At 48.1% G+C, this 20,619-nt stretch overlaps 2 protein-coding genes and 1 non-coding gene across 3 annotated transcripts; 2 read left to right on the top strand and 1 right to left on the bottom strand.

Annotated features, from left to right (window-relative positions):
* Positions 1–3,904: 3,904 nt before the first annotated feature.
* Trnag-ucc (transfer RNA glycine (anticodon UCC)) lies at positions 3,905–3,976 on the bottom strand. The gene has a single exon. It is a non-coding gene; the product is annotated as a tRNA-Gly (tRNA).
* An 11,824-nt stretch (positions 3,977–15,800) lies between these two features.
* Positions 15,801–16,802, top strand: LOC135377780 (uncharacterized). Its single transcript, XM_064610450.1, has one exon. The coding sequence runs from the start codon at positions 15,801–15,803 to the stop codon at positions 16,800–16,802; it is 1,002 nt and encodes a 333-aa protein (XP_064466520.1).
* Positions 16,803–19,634: 2,832 nt separating this feature from the next.
* LOC135377772 (uncharacterized) lies at positions 19,635–20,336 on the top strand. Its single transcript, XM_064610440.1, has one exon. It carries the CDS (start codon positions 19,635–19,637, stop codon positions 20,334–20,336), a length of 702 nt encoding a protein of 233 aa, XP_064466510.1.
* The last annotated feature ends 283 nt before the right edge of the window (positions 20,337–20,619 follow it).

The following is a 20,619-nucleotide window of genomic DNA, read 5'->3' as shown; positions in this document are numbered from 1 at the left end:
TCAAGCAGCAGCTGGGCATCCCCACTCCATATGGTGCCCAAGAAGACGGGAGACTGGCGCCCTTGCGGTGATTACCGTGCCTTAAACCGCGCTACGGTGCCCGACCGATACCCCATCCCTAACATCTTAGACTTCACCGCTAACATCGAAGGCGCCACCGTTTTCTCTAAAATCGACCTGGTGCGCGCCTACCACCAAATACCCATGGCGGAAGACGATATTCCGAAGACCGCCATCATTACACCCTTTGGCCTCTACGAGTTCCTGCGTATGCCGTTCGGCTTGCGTAATGCAGCCCAGACATTTCAACGGTTTATTAACTCTGTCACCTTTGGCCTCCCGTTCGTCTATGCCTACATGGACGATATTCTGGTTGCCAGCGCCACCCCAGAAGAGCACGCCGAGCACTTACGAACCCTCTTCGCTCGCCTACAAGATTACGGCATTGTAATCAACGGCGCGAAAAGTGAATTCGGCGTCCCGGAGCTTGACTTCCTGGGTCACCGCGTTAACCAGCACGGCATCCTTCCTCTGCCCTCTAAAGTCGCCGCAATCAAGGATTTCCCCCGTCCCACGTCCGTCAAACAGTTGAGACGTTCCCTTGGTTTCGCCAACTTCTATCGGCGCTTTATACGATCTTGTGCTGCCACACTGGCCCCGTTGGAAGCTCTACTCTCTTCCCGAAAACGCGACGCCGCCACGCTACCATGGTCCGACGACTCTATCGCCGCCTTCGACAAAATCCGGCAAGACATCGCCGCCGCCACTCTTCTTGTCCATCCCCGGCACGATGCACCTACTTGCATCATGGTGGACGCTTCGAGCAGTGCTGCCGGCGCCGTCTTGCGGCAGCGAGTTACTTCTACTTGGCAGCCCATCGCTTTCTTCTCGCGCAAGTTCAAACCTGCAGAGACGCGCTATAGCACGTTTGGACGCGAGCTCCTGGCCATATTCCTAGCAGTGGAGCACTTCCGGCACTTCTTGGAAGGACGATCATTCACCATATATACGGATCACAAGCCGCTTACTCATGCTCTCTCATCTTCTGGTACCGGATATACACCTCGAGAAATCCGGCACCTGGCCTTCATCTCAGAATTCACCAGTGACATACAGCACGTGAGCGGCGTCAACAACCCCGTGGCCGATGCTCTCAGTAGAATATCCACCCTGATCACACCCACTACAGCGCAGTGCTCAGCCGTTCTGTCTCTGGACCTTCTTGTCACTGCTCAGTCATCTGATGAAGAGCTGGCCGTACTGCGCACGAAGCCCGCGTCCAACAGCCTCAAGCTTGAAGATGTTCACCTCCCCGGGGCGACGGCCGCCGTGATTTGCGACACTTCACAGGGCTCGCCACGACCTTTCGTCCCCCTCGCATTACGCCGTCCCATTTTCGATCACTTTCACGCTCTCTCCCACCCCGGCGTCCGAGGCACACAAAAGCTCATAGGCACCCGATACGTCTGGCCGAATATGCACGCTGATATCAAGCACTGGGTGCGCACATGCTTGCCGTGCCAGAGAACCAAGACCCAGCGCCACACCCGTCTGTCGCCAGCACCTTTTCTGCCACCTGACGCCCGTTTTGACCATGTTCACATCGACTTGGTCGGTCCACTTCCGCATTCCCAGGGTTTCAACTACATCTTGACGGCCGTTGACCGTTTCACCCGCTGGCCGGAAGCGGTGCCCATTGTTGACTCCACTGCTCCAACAGTCGCATCGGCTCTTCTCAACACCTGGATCTCCCGTTTCGGCGCACCATCCATCATCACGACCGACAGAGGTCGGCAGTTCGAGTCTGCCCTCTTCGCCGCTTTCACGAACGCATTGGGCGCCAAACGTATTCGTACAACAGCTTATCATCCTGCTTCGAATGGGCTCGTCGAGAGACTACACCGACAGCTCAAGATCGCCTTGCGTGCCACTCCTGATACACCCTGGCCCGAAGTACTCCCCGTTGCCCTTCTTGGAATACGCACAGCCCTCCGATCCGACCTTCACTGTACCGTCGCCGAGCTGGTTTATGGCACAACGCTCCGACTTCCCGGTGAATTTTTGTCCGTCCCAGAAGACCCGCAACCCGACGCACAACAGGACTACGTATCCCGACTTCGCCGTGTTATGTCCTCGTTGCGCCCGGTGCCACCCCGCTCGCCTGCCCGGTCCGGTCCGGTCCGACCTACCGACACCCCGACCTGGATACGTGTTCTCACGTGTTTGTGCGATGCGATGCCGTCAGAAAGCCGCTGCAGCCTGCGTATTCCGGCCCCTTCCCTGTGACCACCAGAACCACCCACCACTTCACCCTCCTTATTAACGGCCGGCAGGACACAGTCTCCGTCCATCGCCTGAAGCCGGCGTTCCTCGACGTTTCCCTCAGCTCGCCCCTTCCCAGCAGCCACAAATCGACGGCACCCTCATCCGTGGACAACCGCACAGCTCCACCTCTCCACCCAAGTCACCCGATTCCTCGACCACGCCACGTATCCTGGGCACGCAAGCTTGCCAGTTTTCGCTCCCTGCCCCCGTCAGGTCGCTAGGGGGGGAGCCCTGTAGCAGCCGCATCGCCAGTCCCTGACATCCAGCACCTGCCCGTGGCTCGAGTAAATAAACATCCTCGGGCCAGTTGGAATCTGGTAACCGAGACAAACGGACTACTGCTTCCTGTCTCCTCTAATTCCAACAGATTCAAAGAAACTGTGATGTAACGCCCCAGTGTTCGTGAGCCTCTAATTTTCGCGAATCCGAGAATCGCGACTGCCGTGAAAAGTTCCAGCAAAACTTGACAGCTGACGTGTGCGGTATCATATGAACCATCAATCATGTCATGTCATGTCTCATCAGCTGAGGAGTGGGCGTTTTGATAGCGGACAACGGACAAGTGGACAATCTCATTATTTCTAGAAATAAACTTAAATAAACAACGCAGTACAACCTCGTGATATGGGCTACATACAGGTCAGGTTTCTATTCAAATCTACTACGTGCTCGGTTCTCCTAGAAAAGTGCAATGGGTCAGTGCACCTTGGTCATCCGAGAAGGGCGCTTTGAGGGTGGTTGTCCCGATACAGTTTAAATTCGTCCTTTTGAGTAAGGTCGTTTCGAGAAGGATAACGGGAGAATCGAGAACGGGTAGTTTCCATAACCAGCCATCCTCACACACGCTATGTACACGCTAAGTAGCTTCAACGCTGGATGGAATTAAATATTGGAGGCAATATGTCAGTGTTCCTTTTTCGGTGTTCATATACACAGCGATGGCTTTCCGCATCTTAACCAAAAATCTCCCCAGCGAATGCAACGCTGTTCGCGGTTTTGTCTCCTTTTCTGTGTTGATACTCACTATGTTGTTACCCACTATGACTACCACGAGCGAGAAGGTAGAGTATCACCTGTGGAGATGACACACACTAACCAAAATAAATTTATAATAATAAATGGAGTAGATTTACACGTTTGGTGCAAAATAAAGCGGTTGCCCTTTGATATTACCTGTTTCCGTCTCTTGCTCCACCGACGACATTGCTAATATTATGTTCAATGATCAATGTAAACATGAGCTGTGTGTATTCTTTGGAATGGATAATCTTTTGTGTGATGTTTTTATATGTAGCAAGCTTACCACATCCGACAGGATTTCATTTCACGATTTTTGGTGACTTCGACTTGCAACACCAAATTCGTCCATAAGCTCTTTTCGGCTATTCGTCGCAAAAAAGAGCAAAGGAATATTCAATACGATAACACGAAAAAAAAAGAGAAAAAGGGAAATGAGTGCTAAATATTGGTAGCCCGAGTGGAATCGTTTTGCTGAATGTAAAAAAACAAAAAAACATGAACTATCTCCTTCCGTAAGGCATACCGGATATGCGGCAAACGAAAAAAAAAAAAAAAAAGTTGCGTCGGCCGGGAATCGAACCCGGGTCAACTGCTTGGAAGGCAGCTATGCTAACCACTATACCACCGACGCACGTGTTATAAACTGGAGACAAACGTTCGCTCTGCACTACCGTTAATAGTGACAAAGAACGATACCATGGCGCAACCGATTACTTCCCCGAAGCCATCCTGTCGTCGGACTGGACACGACCTGCAAAGCCCGACGCATCCCATAAAAATGGAAGGGTCAGCTGGACGTATGACACGTGTGACAGAACAGGGATCGAGCGTCATCACATCATCATCATCAGTCGATGATGATGATGTGTTGCTGAATTCAGAAATCAGCTGAGCACTCTACAGGATGAAGGAATGTTTCTACGGACTTCTTTTAAATCTCCGGAGATATGCTGATCTCTATACACTGTGTAGACTGGATTCCGAAGCACTTAGACTATAGGGGGTGCCGACAGAGCATAAAGGGAGCTCTCTACTGTCTACTCGCAGTACCACAGTAGCCGTTCCATTACCGGAAGCAGTAGCTTAAACCTAACGGAAACGAAATTGCAAGGCTGGTGTCGGAAACGGCAAACGGGGACAGAAATATCTAATGATGGAAAGTACGACCCCCCCCAGCTGGCCGCAAGGCAACTCGTCGGAAAGCGGATGCCAGCGTGGTCGACCGGTAATCAAGAGATACGTGGTCCAAGTTTCCCCGGTGTCTGGCTTTTTAGACGACTGCCATATTTTACACAAATATTTTAGTAACGAAAGTGGAAACGGTACCGAAAGTACTTCCGTCACGCTTCCCTAATTATAATACAGTCGACCCCCGTTTATCCGGACCGTGCCGTTCCCGGCGAAATCGTCCGGATACCGGAGCATCCGGATAAATGAAACGACCGAATAGAAACGTCCTACAGAGCAAGGTTTAATTAAAACACAGAAATCTCGTCAGTGACAGCTGTTACATAGTAGTGTAGGCACTCGATTCCTGCAAACTTTTGCTAAGTGCATAGAGTTGAGCCACGATGTTGCGCTGCTCGAAGAATGTCAGTGCGGTCGCAAAGTGTCAATGTCGGAACCTTATTTCTCACTGGCATCATCGGCACCGTTTTGCTGCACATCATCGGAGGCAACAGCAGCAATCACACCGTCATCAGTCATAGCTGCACACGCTTCATCATCCTTATCAACGTAAACGTAGTCAGAAACCGCAGCATCATCTACGGCAGTCGCAGTGAGCCTCTGCATCAGGGATCGCAGCTCAGCTAGGGGAATGTCTTCATCGGCCAACAGGCCGTAAGCAGCAGGCCCTCGGGTTGGAGTTCTCCCCTCTAGAACCGGACAGTTGCTCGAGATATTTCTAAATGACTCGACTGGTCAACGTGACCAAACCCACAAAAATAGAAAAGGGGGTCATCGTGCACGGTTGTCTCCCTTACGGAGGAATGTAGGTCCCTGACGTGTGACGGGAATAACCCTAAAACAGCGAAAAGGGTGACGAAGCGGGGTCAACGTCTCCTCTTACTCACGGTAGTCCGGATAACTGAAGCTGGATTACAAGAATTTTCGACTTTCGTTCCCTGGAATTCTTGTCCGAGTCCGGAAGCTTAAGTCCGGATAAACGAGAACAAAATACATGGAGGAAAATCCGTTCCCGTGCCTTTTGTCCGGATACCGCGGGATCCGGATAAATTAAGTCCGGATAAACGGGGGCCGACTGTACAAATTATATTACAACATACATTACATTATATTACATTATTACATTACATTACATTGTAATACAAATCCCAGCCACTTGCTTCCCCGACTCCCACAAAAAAAAAAAAAAAAAAAAAAAACTTCTAGAGCAACTCCATAATAATTTAGTTGAGTACAAATATGAAGGCTATTGGAAACAGTGCTTCAACAAAAATTGGAAATGCTGACGTATAGACCAGTTTGCGCGCGTGACGTCACGCTCTAGCGGTGGCGCTGCATTCAGCAAGGCGTCTGATTAGTGTGGTCAAAACAGAAGCCGTTTTCAATTGGAGTGATCGCCGTTTTCGTGGGCATGCCGCAAAGCCGTGTATTCTTCGTGTACACAATCCGATGCAAAAAAGTGTGACGAAATCACTTTTCATCAGTTTCCGAGCAACGCAGAACGAAGGAATCGTTTGATCGCTGCAGTTAAACGTAAAGATTCCCTGACGTCGCCTTTGTGAGATTCCCTCACGATATACATGTGTACAAATAAAGGACGCTAACGCGCTGTATTCAGAAACGCCGCTATCAAACAGCTCGTCTAAAGTGAAATAATTGTATGTTTCCAGTGACTCGTACGCTTGCACAGTATCAGCAATGAACTGGCTCGGCGAAAATATTAGATAAACTAATGCGATTCTGATCGGCGGCCTGTTTTGTGGTTGGGCTGTCCAGTTGTCGATGTGCAGCGCAAAGGGATAGTCATGCTGTATACCGTTCATAAACAACTTCGTCTGGCTGTGTCACTTGTCTGGTTCCTTCAGAGTTCTAAATTACTGTGTTATTGTGGAAGGAGACAGTCGAAAGCGGGGTAGCAGTGCAACACAGCCGATGACCCACTGGCGGAAAGCATTCGCACGCTGCGTTCAGTGTGTTTTGCCCACACCAACCCCACGCATGCGCAGACGGTGCGTGTTGTGTGCAGACAGTAAAGTGGTCTGTAGGCGACACTGCAGTTTCCATAGCATTCTGCACGTCTGATCTCGCTGAGGGAGTGACAAAGAAAGAAAGAAAAGAGAGTGCCTTTTGCAGAGCAACTTCTCTCCTAAAGATACACTTTATTTTCTATTTTAAAAAATCGATGAGCATTGTGCTGCGCATTCGGCCGATATCGTGCGTACGCCCTCCTCCGCGTGTTGGTGCAAACAGGGTTGCTTATCCCGAATCCGTCCTTTTTATTCTATATTAGCGCCGCAAAGCGGCGTACTGACGTGGACAGATGGAGAAAGGGCAGTAGGAAGGAGGGGGCATAGGAGGGTTCCACCCGAAAAGTGGGAGAAACACTTGTTTCGATAGCAACATTTATATAAACGCTCTACCAGTTATGCGTGAACATGAAATATTGCAACAAACTCAGCTTGGAGAAACAGTTGAAGGAGAACAGTAAGACGGAAGAAATGTAACTTGCGGTCAGAATATACACTAGCGGGTAAAACAAATGGAACTTGTGGTTGTGGAGTCCGATTGTCCAGAAGTTCAACCTTGGGGTCCCTCGTCGGGTGGAGTTCCGAAGCGTATATCGAAGAGGTATGAAGTCACTACTGGGAGCACCGTTGACGAATTGCAAAACAGAGTGGGGGTTCATGAAGGCACACAACACATATGACAGCCGGGACAATCCCACTTCACCTGATGCAATCACGAAGAGCCCAATACGCCACGGAAAGGGCATTGCAAGGCCGTCCAAAGCCAACTCAAGCAGGGGAGACACAGCGACAGGAAATGAGATACACCTGTGTTTGTGTTTGCCACGAGGCTCCTGGCAATGAGTATATTCAGGACGATTGATCAACTCATTGAAAATTAACTCTAACTAAAGCGGGTTTATTTCGTTAAAATATAGTGCTTCCTGATGAAGGGCCGTAAACAACGAGAATCCACCACTTGTGGAAAACCTTTCTGCGCATGCGCAGCACAGCTGTACTCTCGTCACCGCGGTCCCGCCGCGCTGTTCTTCTTTTTGGTTGAAAACTAGGCATAAGAATGAGCGTTTTGCTTTAGTCTTGCTTTTGCGTCAGTTCCATGAGCCACAGATGAGCCGTGAGGATGTTGCAGAAACTAGACGTGTAGCTCGTGCAAGAGTGCACGTCGAGCGAGCAATTCGTAGGGTGAAGTCTTTTCACATTCTTGACCGACCCTTTCCAATAGCAATGATAGATATTGCTGAGCAAGTTTTCCATGTTTGTTGCTTCCTCAGCAATTTTCGGCTGCCACTGATTGGCGATCCTTAGCCAAATAAGCAAAACATGCCACAAGTTCAAAATTTTATGTTACTAGAGAACTTGTTCCTTTCATTGTTTGCTTTTTTTTTTCATGAGGTTATGTGTGCACCAGTTTTATGATATGTCCATGTTTTAGGCAAGAGGCTTCTTAATATAGTGCAAATGGTCAGTTTCGTTATTTGTTTTATCCGCATCATTTTCCTTGTACATTTTCCCAGGGTTTGTTACTGAAAGAAATATGTTGGCTTCTATTTGTGGTACACGAAAACCTACTGTTTGAATTCATGTTATTGAAACCTCCCGAGACTAGGGAACAACAAATTCAAATTTGCTTCTCTAGCTTTAATAAGTATTACGCCGTAAGGGGCTGCAACCATTACATGAATCGAGATGATCGACAATTTCTGTCATACAGTCGTCATTCTTTACTTGTAGTGCATGCTCTCTGAAATGGTTGTTTAGCTCATTAGTGCTCGCTCTGCTTTCCGATAAGTCTACAATAATGGGTCTACAATAGAAGGTCTGTGCTTCAGATTCTTCGTCTTGGTCTTCATACGTTACGTTCCCTTCACATCCGGTTGTGCATAGCCTAACACTATAATTCGCGTGCCCGTCGCTGATTCCTAGAACCATTTCTAAACCTTCTACCACGGTCCTTCAATACTCTTTCTGGTCAGGAAACTCTGCTCGAATACAGTAGACTAGGTCACTTAGGGACAATTGCTCCCGCTTGGGGTGATCGCGTCGTTCGGGGGGAGACAACCTCGTGGAGCAGACGACGTTTCCGCAGCTGTGCGTGCTTTCAGGGAATATTTCATATTGTCTTTATGTTTCGTGTTGTCATGTCACTTCTTTGTTGTCTTTCTTTGACACAGAAAATTTTACTTTTGCTCTCACTCGGGGCTCTCAATCGTGGTCGAGAAGCATATTATTGCATTTTGTTGCACAATCACTCAATCCAGCGATATATTGTAAGCTAATGACACTTTCCGTAGTTATTGCGTGAGGGCAAAACTTCAAACGCGTGATTTTCTTCTTTTCCTCGTAGCAGTTTGTTGTAACTTGAACAGAGATAAAATGACGAGGTGATTCTATTTCAGCGCAGACAGATAAGACTTCAGAAGAAGTACATATAGAAATCCTGTATTTTAATAATCTAAAATGATCTCTGGCGGTACGAGAGCCGAGGGATACACATGCTATAAATCATTTACGAGAACAACACGGTGGTATCTGAATCTACGCCATTTTAAAGACAACTTGTTTTTTGTGGTTCCCTAGTTTTGGGAGGGGTGTGTAGTAATATCAGTTCTAATCACTGGTTTGGTTGCTTTTTAGCAATTCTTTGTCTACTGTTTCTAGGTTCACTGTTTTCAATACCAGTTTTATATGAACAGCTAATGTTCCTAGTTTGTTACCAGTAACAAATGCCACATTTTTCTTTAAAAGCACTTGTGTAATACATTTCATTACATGCACTATGAACTTCTGTACAAACACATTGTTTCAATTCTCTTGTATATGTGCAGGATGTGTTGCTGCATGTTCCATTCCAATACCTGTTGAATACATGTGCCAATGCTATGAATGTACATGATCCCACACCCTGTTGTCACTGTGTTTATTCAAATAACTGCTGCAGTGCTTTAGGAAAATTTTCTTATTTTTACTTTGAGCCCATTGCCCGGCTCACAAATATAGTACCCTTTTTTGCTTTGTTCATACGACACATATGTCCCTTTCGTGTACAGCTGTCCCAGCCTTCTCAACCGCTGTGTGAGCAGCTCTGGGATGAGGGCATATTTTGCAAAATGAAGCAAGGCAGGAAGAAGGTTCATCTGCCAAAATTCACTGTAAAAAAAAATGCGTTCCACATGTGTGGACCTTGCACTGTTTCCAGCATTTGTCCAAACAACAAAGTCACACCACTGGGCTCCAGTGACAGCCATTTGTCCTTGCACCTGGTAATGATAAGAGTGGTCCCTTCTTACTTGGACCTCACCATTTACGAGTGTGCAACAGAAGTTTTTGTCACAACACGCTTCAATCGGTGTCACACCGATTTTCGAGAATGGGCACTTAACTTCCAGCAGCCCCACCTCGGAACCATCTCTGACAATGCGGTCAGGGGATGCTGCAAGGAAGGGGTACGTGCGATGTACATGCAGCCCTGTCACTTCGACAGAAATGTCTTTGTCATAGGCACCCATAAGTTCGCAGTATGCATCCACTGCAGCTGCTTCGTTTCTTCTGCCGTAGGCTATGGCTTCAGAATATGCTGACTGTTTGGGGTACAGCACACTCTTTACAAGCCCATTAGGCAACCTACACTTGGCAGCTCTTTTGAAGACCGATGATGTAATCCGGCCGATCCGTTCTCAGTGCCATTCTCTGTTTTCAGCTTGTCCAGCTGTTCTCGCTGTGACATCTGCCCGCTCTTCAGCTGTAAGTGGCTTCATTGATGCCAAGTGGTCGTTCACGACTTTTATAGCTGCCTCCGATGTGAGGCTAACATCATCATCTATTGGCAGGCTCTGCTGCAAAACACACTTTTTCACTGGAGCAGCGTAACGCAACCAAAGCATGCTGGGGCAGCTCTCTCTCATATCTTCTACAAGGTCCGTATATGCCTCACTTCTATCTTCCATTGCATCTTGGCATGGATTATAGACCCGTTTCCTTGTCTTCCTTGCTGGCTTGTTGACCAATAATTTTTGGAATGTTATGTCTCTCAGTACAGTGGGAGTCGTGGCCTTTTTGCCTGAAATTGAAATGGTTTCATGAACGGACGGCAAAATATTCTTCAAATATGGCATGCCCCACAACATGCTTCTATTTCTACCATGACTTCTAGAGGGGTCAACATTTAAGCTTCAGAAGCCTTTGTCAAGTGTTGTGTAGGTATGTACATTGCTTGCAAATAAAGATATCAAGGCAACAGCAATGTTTGCATCTTCTAAGCAGTGGCACTGTGTGTGGGGGGAGGGGTTCAAACCTCCCGTAAACATGCCTGAGGTAATACATTCGGGAGAGCCAAAACGATGGTCAAGTTCTCTCCCTCATATAAGAACGCAAAGTTCCCTAAAACCCCTCCAGAAATATTTGCTGCCTACGCTACTGACGAACTTGTGTTTGAGGTGGAGAGCATGTTAACCGAAGATATATACAGACCTTGCGGGGGGACAATCCATGCACATGGCAGGTCCGTGCACGTCTTCGTGACTGTTGCTGCATTCGCACGCGCAGCGTCTGCGGCATGGAACAAAACTGCCGCGACATGGTGGCACGTTTCGCTGAGCCTGGAACATCCAAATGATAGAAGTCCTTTATTAGTGAACGAGCACATTCGCGAAGCGAAAACGAAACATTTCCTCACCCTGCAACACATCGGCAGTAAGCGCCACTGATGCGACCGGTCTCCTTTTTGTACCATACTGAGACAGTATAGAATCCCCTTTTCATCGATGGCGTGCACGTTGCCCGTATCAGCACAAACTCAGAGTTTTCTGTTCGTTCATTCACCATCATGTTGTGAACGAACCCTTCTTCTTTGAACGCCCATCCACGGTGTGCCTGACGGACAGTCGATGTGGTGCTGCCTAGATACCTCCACACTTCGTCAACAGTGACGTTCCGGCAACACGAAAGATCGTGTCCCCATCCGAGCTCGTGAAAGCTGAAGGGGACGCACTCTTCGTGAATCATCACAGGCGGAAAAAAAAGATAAATAAATGAGAAGACGACGACGAAGCGAGTTCACAGCAGCGGTAAAAGACAGCGTGTACACTTGGATTGCGTGGCGTCTGTTTTCAGCCTATTAGTCTCGATAGCAGCCGCGCTTCAGATTACGCTGCCGATTGCTAGACGGCGCAGTATTTTCCACAAATGGTGGATTGGCCGCACTTTTGCCAAAAGGCTTATTTCAGGACGCCATGTTGAAAGAAGGGACAACGCAGCTTGTCGCTGTCATTCAGTGTGCCAGGCTTATTCGTCAAGAGGGCCCGCCGACAGCGGCAGGCGCCGACGGCCGACATACGGATGTCTGTGTCGGCCGTCTTTTGTATGTGTAGTGTGACTGGTTCGCGGACACGATGTCTCTGGATGTCAGCCGACAGATTCTGTCGTTTGTCGGACCAGTGTGACACCGCCTATACAGATTCTGACGTTCCGTCACATTCTGATGTTAACTTAAATTTTTAGTACGTCAATTTCCGGGAATGCAGTGTCCGCAGTGCCATGGTTAGTCCACGAACAGTCAGGAATGCTGGTCAGTCCTTACCCCTTTATTTGAACTGTCAATACCGAACATACCGGAAAGATCTCGCGTCTTTGTGAAACATGGTCATCGCTATAGTGGCCGTCTCTGGCGTGGGAGTACCTGTCGGAGAGCGAAACTGGGTTACTTTGGGGTTCGAAGTGTCGCCGCATGGGTTTTGCATTCGCCTGTTTGTGAGTTATGGTTTCTGAGAATTGTTCGTTTCTCGTGTTTATTATACATTGGAGTATACATGGTGCCGTTTGGTTTTGGGACCACGAATGATGATTGGCTTGGACGTGTCGCGAGGCCCGTACGACACGTGACAGAGAAAACTTTATAAGCCGCCACGTGACGTCATGGAAAAGAGTCAGAGTCGGAGTTGAGTGCGGAAGCCAAGAACAGCGAAGCCAGCGCACTATAGCGAGAATGAGAGCGGGAGCACGGATGGCAGCCTGGAGGGATGATGATGATGTTTGATGTTTAATGGCGCAACAACATCTAAGGTCATAATGCGCCAAAGCTCTGATAAAATCTCAGTAACATGGGAAGTTATGTTTCGATAATTATATATATATATCAATTTGTGATGCTCCCTATCACATGTTTCGGGAAAAGCTATAGTTGGCAGCAGAGATGTAATGACTGCAATCACAAGAGACACAAGAGAAGCATTTGAGCGCAGCTGAAGCAATGTATTGCAACAAATGTGTTTCTGTGTTTTCTTGGCAAGTGTACTACATTTGTAATACAAAAACACAATGTAACAATATACAGTAATACAAAATAATGCACAAAATAATACAAAGTAATACAAAGCAATACAAAGCAATACAAATAATAACAATGCAGTGTGCACTCCGTGGTACAGTTGCAGAGTGCAACAGTTAAGGATGGCACTGCTGGATACCGTTGTGCTAGTAGGGTGAAGCGAAACTTCGGGGCAACCCGAGGCGAGGGAGTCGCTAATTTTTCTATGTCTCTGACATCGGGGAAGCCCCTGACGAAGGGAATCACCTTGCATCCTACCTGTGGGATTCCAGGGGGGGCCCATGGCCCGGAGCGATCGACAACGGCGGCCCCGGAATGTCTCGTATCCATCTTCAACCGGTAGCTTCACAACCGAGGTCACATTCCACCTCGCTTGCAAACTGGGCAGCCGAGGCTCAGTTGGGAGCACTCGGATGCCGTGGCTGACCAACAAGGGACATCCGGCGAAGATAGGCAGCAAGATGGACAGACGAGGGGACCCACACTCCAAGGAGTTAGAAAGGACGCCGATATTCCCGTTTGCGATATTCTCGATCTCGAAATTCCTGATCACAAAACAAAGAAAACGCTCGATTGCTTCCAGTGTTGTACATAGGGGCGCTATTAGTAGCGTCGCTACCGTACGGGCTACTCTTTTCAGTAGCGGTTTAGGGGTCCCACGCCGCCCCATTTTGCTCTGCTAGTTTTTTATAAAAATTCTGTAACGAATAAAAAGAAACACCCTGTATGTCTATGTATGTATGTGTGTGTTATCTGCTCATAAATTACGTACATGTGAGTGCTATATGTTTATGAGTTATATCTATATGTATATTGGATGCGCATACAATGAACCCTCGTTACTATGACCATGGCCGTTCCTGAAAATATTGGTCATAATGCGGAATTGTCATATTAACGGGGGGGGGGGGATTTGCAGAGATTTCACTGCATTGTTCCCCCAGGAGTATGGCCGTAGAGCGCGTAGAGCGCGTATGTCAGGTTATCGGGGGCATATTAATGAGGGTTCACTGTATATGACTAGTATATAATGTATATTTCTATTGTAATAATGTATCTATTCCTATTGTATATACTGTACGTACATATGTATTAGACTGTACTTTTTTTTTACATTTAACCTACCTAACACATACATTTACCATATACAGCTGCTAACAAAATAAGATAATAACTCGAGGTCCCACAACTGGTATTAACTATGGGACCTCTTTCTGCACAAATTAACCCAAAATTTGTAGCCCTGAAATAAATAAATGAATTAATACAAATGATTTAATTAATTAATATAAATCAATAAATAAAACATATGCGCTTTGTGTATTAAATTAGGCCTTAAAGACGTATCATCTCTATGTCGAAATTTAATGTGAAATAATATATCTTGGCTGTATGTAGTGGTATACTTTATGCTGCATGCTGGCTATGAGGGAACATAAATATTGCACGGTCTTTTAACACATTCCGTAACGAGATGCCTACGGCAAGGTGTTGCCTAGAGAAGGGTACGGTAGCGGAAACGCACCGGCATGGCATTCACGTTACTTTTATTTGGTAGCGGAAGCGGTATCGCATTACTTTTTCAAATCTCTAGCGACGCTAGTACTGCGCTACTTTTATGTGAAGTAGCGGGGAGCGGTATTCCGTTGCTTCGTTTTCGTAGAGAGTGCAACATTGATTGCCTTGTAAGCAATGTGTCGAACCGCAAAAAATACGGGTTCGGCCGGGTTCGGGTTCGCGTTGGTTGGATTTCGTTCCGGTTCAGTTCCGGTTCGGCCGCGCCAAAACTCGAACCGGTTCAACGCTTCCGTTTTATATCTCCCATAAAACTGCTTTTATCCGGAAATGCGCGGCAAATAGCGTATTGCTATTGTCTGCATTGACGTTTTTAGTGGCTGGGTACTTCCTTTAGCGACACAAAGGAGAAGTGGATGAACACTTGCAAAAACCGTCCACGCTGATGAAGCGGTGTAGTCCTGCTACTGTTTTCCCAATCACTTGTTTCACACGTACACTGCCAGCAAGATACACTTAAAGGAAACCAAATAAGATAGACAGCATTTTACATAGGCGATCGTACTGATCCGGCACACTGCATTCGCATTGTAAATCGATCTGAAACTGTGCTGAAGCACGCAGAAAATAAGTCTGCGAGCCTTGCTCTGTCCGAGATCACAGCAGTGTACCAGTGAATCCACAACAGAAAGGCAATGTGTCACAAAACGATTGCAGTACCAGTAAGCAGAGGTGGTGGTGGTGACGGTGAAAGGGCTTGCCGTTGTCGGCCTCACGTATGTGGGCAACGTCACGACTGACGCCCTGGGGAAATGTGCGTCCTGGGCCGACTTCTAGGGGAACTGTGCCGACATATGTCTGAAAGCGTCTGAGGAAAACCCAGGAAAAACCCCAGACAGCACAGCCGGCACCGGGATTCGAACCCGGGTACCAGTAAGCAGAACTACATCTATTTTTCAAACCACCACCAATCATACAGGCACCGTTCTGCGCTGTTTCGTTTTCTTCTTCTCCTGTTATTCTAACGTGCCTGGTACACATTCCTAGCGTTGCTTTTTTGTCTATGTATAAATGCTTAGGGGCCGTTTGTCACGGGGAACTCACACCCGCTAGCGAAACTGTCGCTGCCCTCCCATTTCTGTGCCGCTGCCACGCGTGGTGTCGGGTTACCGCTCCTGTTGGTGTGCTCGGCTCCTTCCCTTTTTCCCTGAACTTGAAAGTCAGTTGCAATAAAGATGTTACTCTGTGCGGACGTTTGTGTGCGTGTGTCCATCTCCTAGCGGCATATCCGCGGATGGCATCTCCTTCCCGCCTCTTCACAGCGCATTTAGCCCTTTAGAGCTACATTTTTCTGGTGCCGAAACCCGGGAAAGAAGACCCGATACCACGTGGATTAATCAACGATGGAGCGACTCAAGCGAAAACGTTCCACCATCCGTGCAGCGGTAATAAAGATCACGGACGAAATCACGCAACTCGCCCAACAGACTATCTCAACGCAAGTTAAAGGTGAGCTGCAACAGAAGTTTGACCTTCTTGCCGTGAAAGAGAGCGCCCTAATCGAGCTGAACGCATCCATAGAGGAGTTGACAATAGAAGATGAGGACTTTGACGAGGAGTTGACGGGCTCACAGGCATACGAAGACAAAATTTGTCTCGCAAAATCTGTCGCGAAGCAACTCCTAAGCAATCCTGCCACCGATGCACCTCTCTCCAGTAATCCGCGAAATCGAAATTCTACTAGTGTGAAACTTCCGAAACTGGAAATCTCGAAATTCGACGGAGATCTGAGAAATCGGGGAAGCTTTTGGGACCAGTTCGACTCCACCATTCACTCTAACGAATCGCTCTCCAAGGTGGACAAGTTCAAATATCTGAAAGGCTATTTGACAGGAAAAGCAATGACAGTTATCAAGAGGCTTTCGCTTTCCGAGGAAAACTACAGTATCGCCATTGATCTTCTTAAAGACCGATTCGGAAAGAAAAGCCTCATCATTGACGAACCCATGACAAGATTTCTAAATTTACCAAAAGTATCCGATTCAAGTCAAGTCACTAAATTGCGTGAACTCTACGACGAAGTACGAACTGGCATCAGATGCTTGGAGGCCTTAGGCATGGCCCACAGCTCATACGGAGTGCTGCTATTATCGGTCCTACGCAAAGCTGTACCTGCGGATATCAATCTGGAGTATGAGCGAAAGCACAGTGACAAGGATGATCTTGATTCCTACTTGACGTTCTTAAACCTCGAAGTGACCGGCCGCGAGAGAGGCCAACGCGGGGGAGCCACCAAGTCGAACGTAACGAATATCGGAGACGGTCTCAGAAGGAGGCAACAAAACAACCCCCCATCGGGAGTGACTTTGGCAGTGGGCGCAGAACACAGAAGATGCGTATTTTGAGTCCACGGAACATTATCTTCAGAGCTGCACTGTAACTCTTTCCCTACAACAAAAGAAAGAAAAACTCAAATCGGAAAGGCGATGTTGTCGATGCGGAAAGCAGTATCATTGCGCACGGGAATGTAGAAGTGGCGCTCGACTACGATGTGCTAACTGTACACACTAAATCAGGTAACGCATATGTAACGGTTAAGTATCGCTTGGCGCTTAAAATTAAGAGGTACATGTGCCCTCACATACGATACATGTAACGGATAGCGCGCAGCGATTTAGGCCTACCCGTCGGGGTGGTTCCCCTCCTCCACGATATATTAACAGCCCCAGGAAGCTACGCTGCACGATAAATATAACAAACAAATACCTTTATTCGAAAAATTACATCCATTTCAGGGGTGATGCTTTTCCATCGCGAGCGTGCATTGTCATGATGCACAAACGCCGAACACACGGGGCACAACGTATATAGATGAATGATGACCACTGCATCTCTCTTTCACCATTGCAGCTGCTCTGCGGTCACGCTTCTTTATCTCTTCCACACCTTTGGATTGCTGTCCTTCCCCAACTTCTGTTTATTCCGCAGAACGTAACACTAACCACAGTAGACGATTGACTCACCCATTTACGACATCGCCTGGACGTAACCTAGGAGAAAATACAATCCAACAACCGAAATAGCTTGCCTGAAAAACATGCCTACTTACTTGTGTAATCCAGATCTAAAGTGCAATCTAGGCTCCTCTAATTCACGCATCAACGTTCGTGCATGAAGCACAAAGTTCGTTGTCTCCGTCCCTCAGTCGTTGTGTCTAGCCTGATTAAAGTATTAGGTCCACATCAATGAAAAGTCTATGTTTCTTACTCCTTTTGGTTTGAGACGTTCAGGTAGGAGCCTTGAAAGTCAAAAGCAGTGCGACAGAATCGCGCGTTTCTCTCCATTACACGAGTAATGCGCTCCATTTATCATGGACAGTCATCCTTTCTAGATGCAGATAATTTTATCTTGGACGACCCTTTATTTCAGAAAAATGTCAATAAGGTCCCAGGATCGGCCCTAAAAAAAAAAGAAATGTGTTTAGAAAGTCTGAGCATGTAAACTAAACAAAGTAATATTTCTCGTCCCGCAGCAACCCACAGGTACGGGCACAGGAAGTACCTCAATGACTCTTCACGGACAGTCCGAGAGTGTTATCCTCAGGACGTCCTGAGGATAACCTCGAAGGACGAGGACACGACGACACTGTAGGGACGTCCTGAAGACCGCGTGTGTTCTTTGGGTACAAGCTAGCGCTCGCATATTTGATCCTCTCGGCATACTTTCGCCCTACACCGTTAAGGCAAAAATACTGAGTCAACGAGCGTGGGAACTGGGCGTTGGCTGGGACGACGAGCTTCCTGAACACATCTCTGTGGAGTGGCAACAGTGGTGCAAGGGAATCCCGCTCTTACGAGACATTGTTGTGCAGAGAGCAATCACGCGGGACGAGCACGTTGTGGAACGAGGTATTCACTGCTTCTGTGATGCAATCCTGCAGGCGTACGGTGCAGTTGTGTATGCGCACTAGGTACGAAGATGAATGTATTAACGTCGACATCATATCTGCGAAGTCGAGGGTGGCACCATGAAAGCGCGTGTCTCTTCCAAGGCTTGAGCTAATGGGTGCACTGACAGGTGCTAGACTGACGCATTTCGTGGTCACTGCTCTAGACTGCACGGATGTAACGGTTCAATACTGGACAGATTCCAGTGTGGCTTTGCATTGGGTAAAGGGAAGCGCCACTAGATGGAAACGTTTTGTGGCCAAGCGCGTTGTTGAAATCCAAGACTTGAGCAACCCGTCACAGTGACATCACTGTCCAGGCGAACTAAATCCAGCTGATTTGCTAACACGAGGAGTGCAACCTGAAGTGTTACTGAAAGATGACATGTGGTCGAATGGACCAAAGTGGCTTAACTATGCGGAGGACCACTGGCCTAAACCAATCGGGGAGCCCTTGTGCCTTCCGGAGACGGCGTCGATAGAGAAGAAGATGAACGTCACTACAATATTACAGCAGACGCTGAGGAAAGTACGCCTATCTTCAGACTTGCGAACTATGGCTCGCTCCTCATGGTTCTCCGTATCACTGCATGGATGATACGTTTCATTCACAACTGCCGACACAACGAGGCAAGAGCTACAGGTCCGCTCACGGCAATGGAGCTACAGGACTCACTGAAATATTGAATCCGGCAAACACAGAAAGAATGCTTTCCAAGAGAACTGGAGCGCCTTTCGTAAGGCAAGGAGACCGTCGGTGGAACATCTTCACTACGGAACTTGTCGCCTTTCCTCGATGAGGACAACCTACTGCGTCTGCGAGGACGGCTTCAGCAGTGCGACGCCGACGTGGAGATCAAACATCCTATAATTCTCCCCAAAGATCACGGCTTCACGTCAAAGCTCATCATGCAAGAACATCTGCGACTTTTCCACGCTGGAGTGCGAGATACTTTAGTGCAGCTTCGTGAATCGTATTGGATTCTTAGCGGAAGACAAGCTGTGAAACGTACTCTCCATCAATGTCTGATTTGCAGGAAATGGAAGGCTAAGCCCGCTGACCGAGTGATGAAAGCCGAGCCTTTCGCAGTGTCCGGAATCGACTTCGCCGGACCGCTGTACTAAAAATCGGAGGCAGGAAGCCGCAAAGCCTATATTGTCTTGTTTACCTGTGCGGTAACTCGAGCTGTGAATCTGGAACTGGTGACTGATTTGACGGCTGCGACGTTTCTGTTGGCGTTTCGCAGATTCATTTCAAGAAGAGGAATATGCCACACCGTATATACGGACAATGCTCTCACCTTCATTCAAGCGTGCTTCCAGGGACCTCAAACGATTCTGGACCGACATCCGAAGCGACGAAGTAGCCAACTATTTCTCCAGAACCCATATTCACTGGAAATTCATCGCTGAAAGAGCGGTGTGGTGGGGTGGGTTCTGGGAGAGAATGGTGCGATTCGTTAAAACGGCACTATGCAAGGTCCTTGGAAAGAACAGTCTCACGCTCGACCAGCTAACGACACTGCTGATAGAGGTAGAGGCGATGGTCAACTCGAGATCCATCTCCTTCGTCTACTCGGACTCCAACGAGCCCGAATCATTGTCGGCATCGCACTTGCTGGTCGGCAAACTGATAACCAGACTGCCTGACCAGCCCACAGTCACCTCCGAGCCCGGACAACCACTCCTTGCCAGAATACTACGTTACCGAGAAGTGTTGCTGAGACGAATCTGGAAGCGGTGGGTCCACGGATATCTCTTCGAGCTGCGGACAGCACATCACCAACGCCCTGCTACCTCCACTGGACTGAAGGTCAACGACTTGGTGCTGGTGAAAGATGACAAGCTGCCAAGGCAAATGTGGAAGATCTGCCGCGTGGTGAAGCTGTTCCCAGGCCGAGACGGACGTGTGCGATCGTGCCAGGTGCAACTTCCCGGTGGTGGAACTACTAAACGTGCTGTCCAACACCTTTTCCCGCTAGAAATTGTATAACGGATTGCGCTATGCTCCTTGCGGGGGAGCGTGTTGGAGAAAAAAGCACTGTTCCGTTTTCTTCTTCTCCTGTTATTCGAACGTGTCTGATACACATTCCTAACGTTGCGTTTTTGTCTATGTATAAATGCTTAGGGGCCGTTTGTCACGGGGTGCTGACCCCCGTTAGCGAAACTGTCGCTGCCCTCCCATTTCTGTGCCGCTCCCACGCGTGGTGTCGGGTTACCGCTCCTGGTGGTTTTCTCGGCTCCTTCCCTTTTTCCCTAAACTTGAAAGTCAGTTG

The sequence above is a fragment of the Ornithodoros turicata genome, chromosome 1 (assembly GCF_037126465.1).
Source record: "Ornithodoros turicata isolate Travis chromosome 1, ASM3712646v1, whole genome shotgun sequence".
Taxonomy (NCBI): Eukaryota; Metazoa; Arthropoda; class Arachnida; order Ixodida; family Argasidae; genus Ornithodoros; species Ornithodoros turicata.
Note: the sequence above shows the minus strand (reverse complement) of the source record. Positions and strands in the feature narration are given on the sequence as shown.

Bases quoted from the DNA above. Each gene is read 5' to 3' on its own strand.
- LOC135377780 (XM_064610450.1), top strand. From the start codon at position 15,801: ATGGAGCGACTCAAGCGAAAACGTTCCACCATCCGTGCAGCGGTAATA.
- LOC135377772 (XM_064610440.1), top strand. From the start codon at position 19,635: ATGCTCTCACCTTCATTCAAGCGTGCTTCCAGGGACCTCAAACGATTC.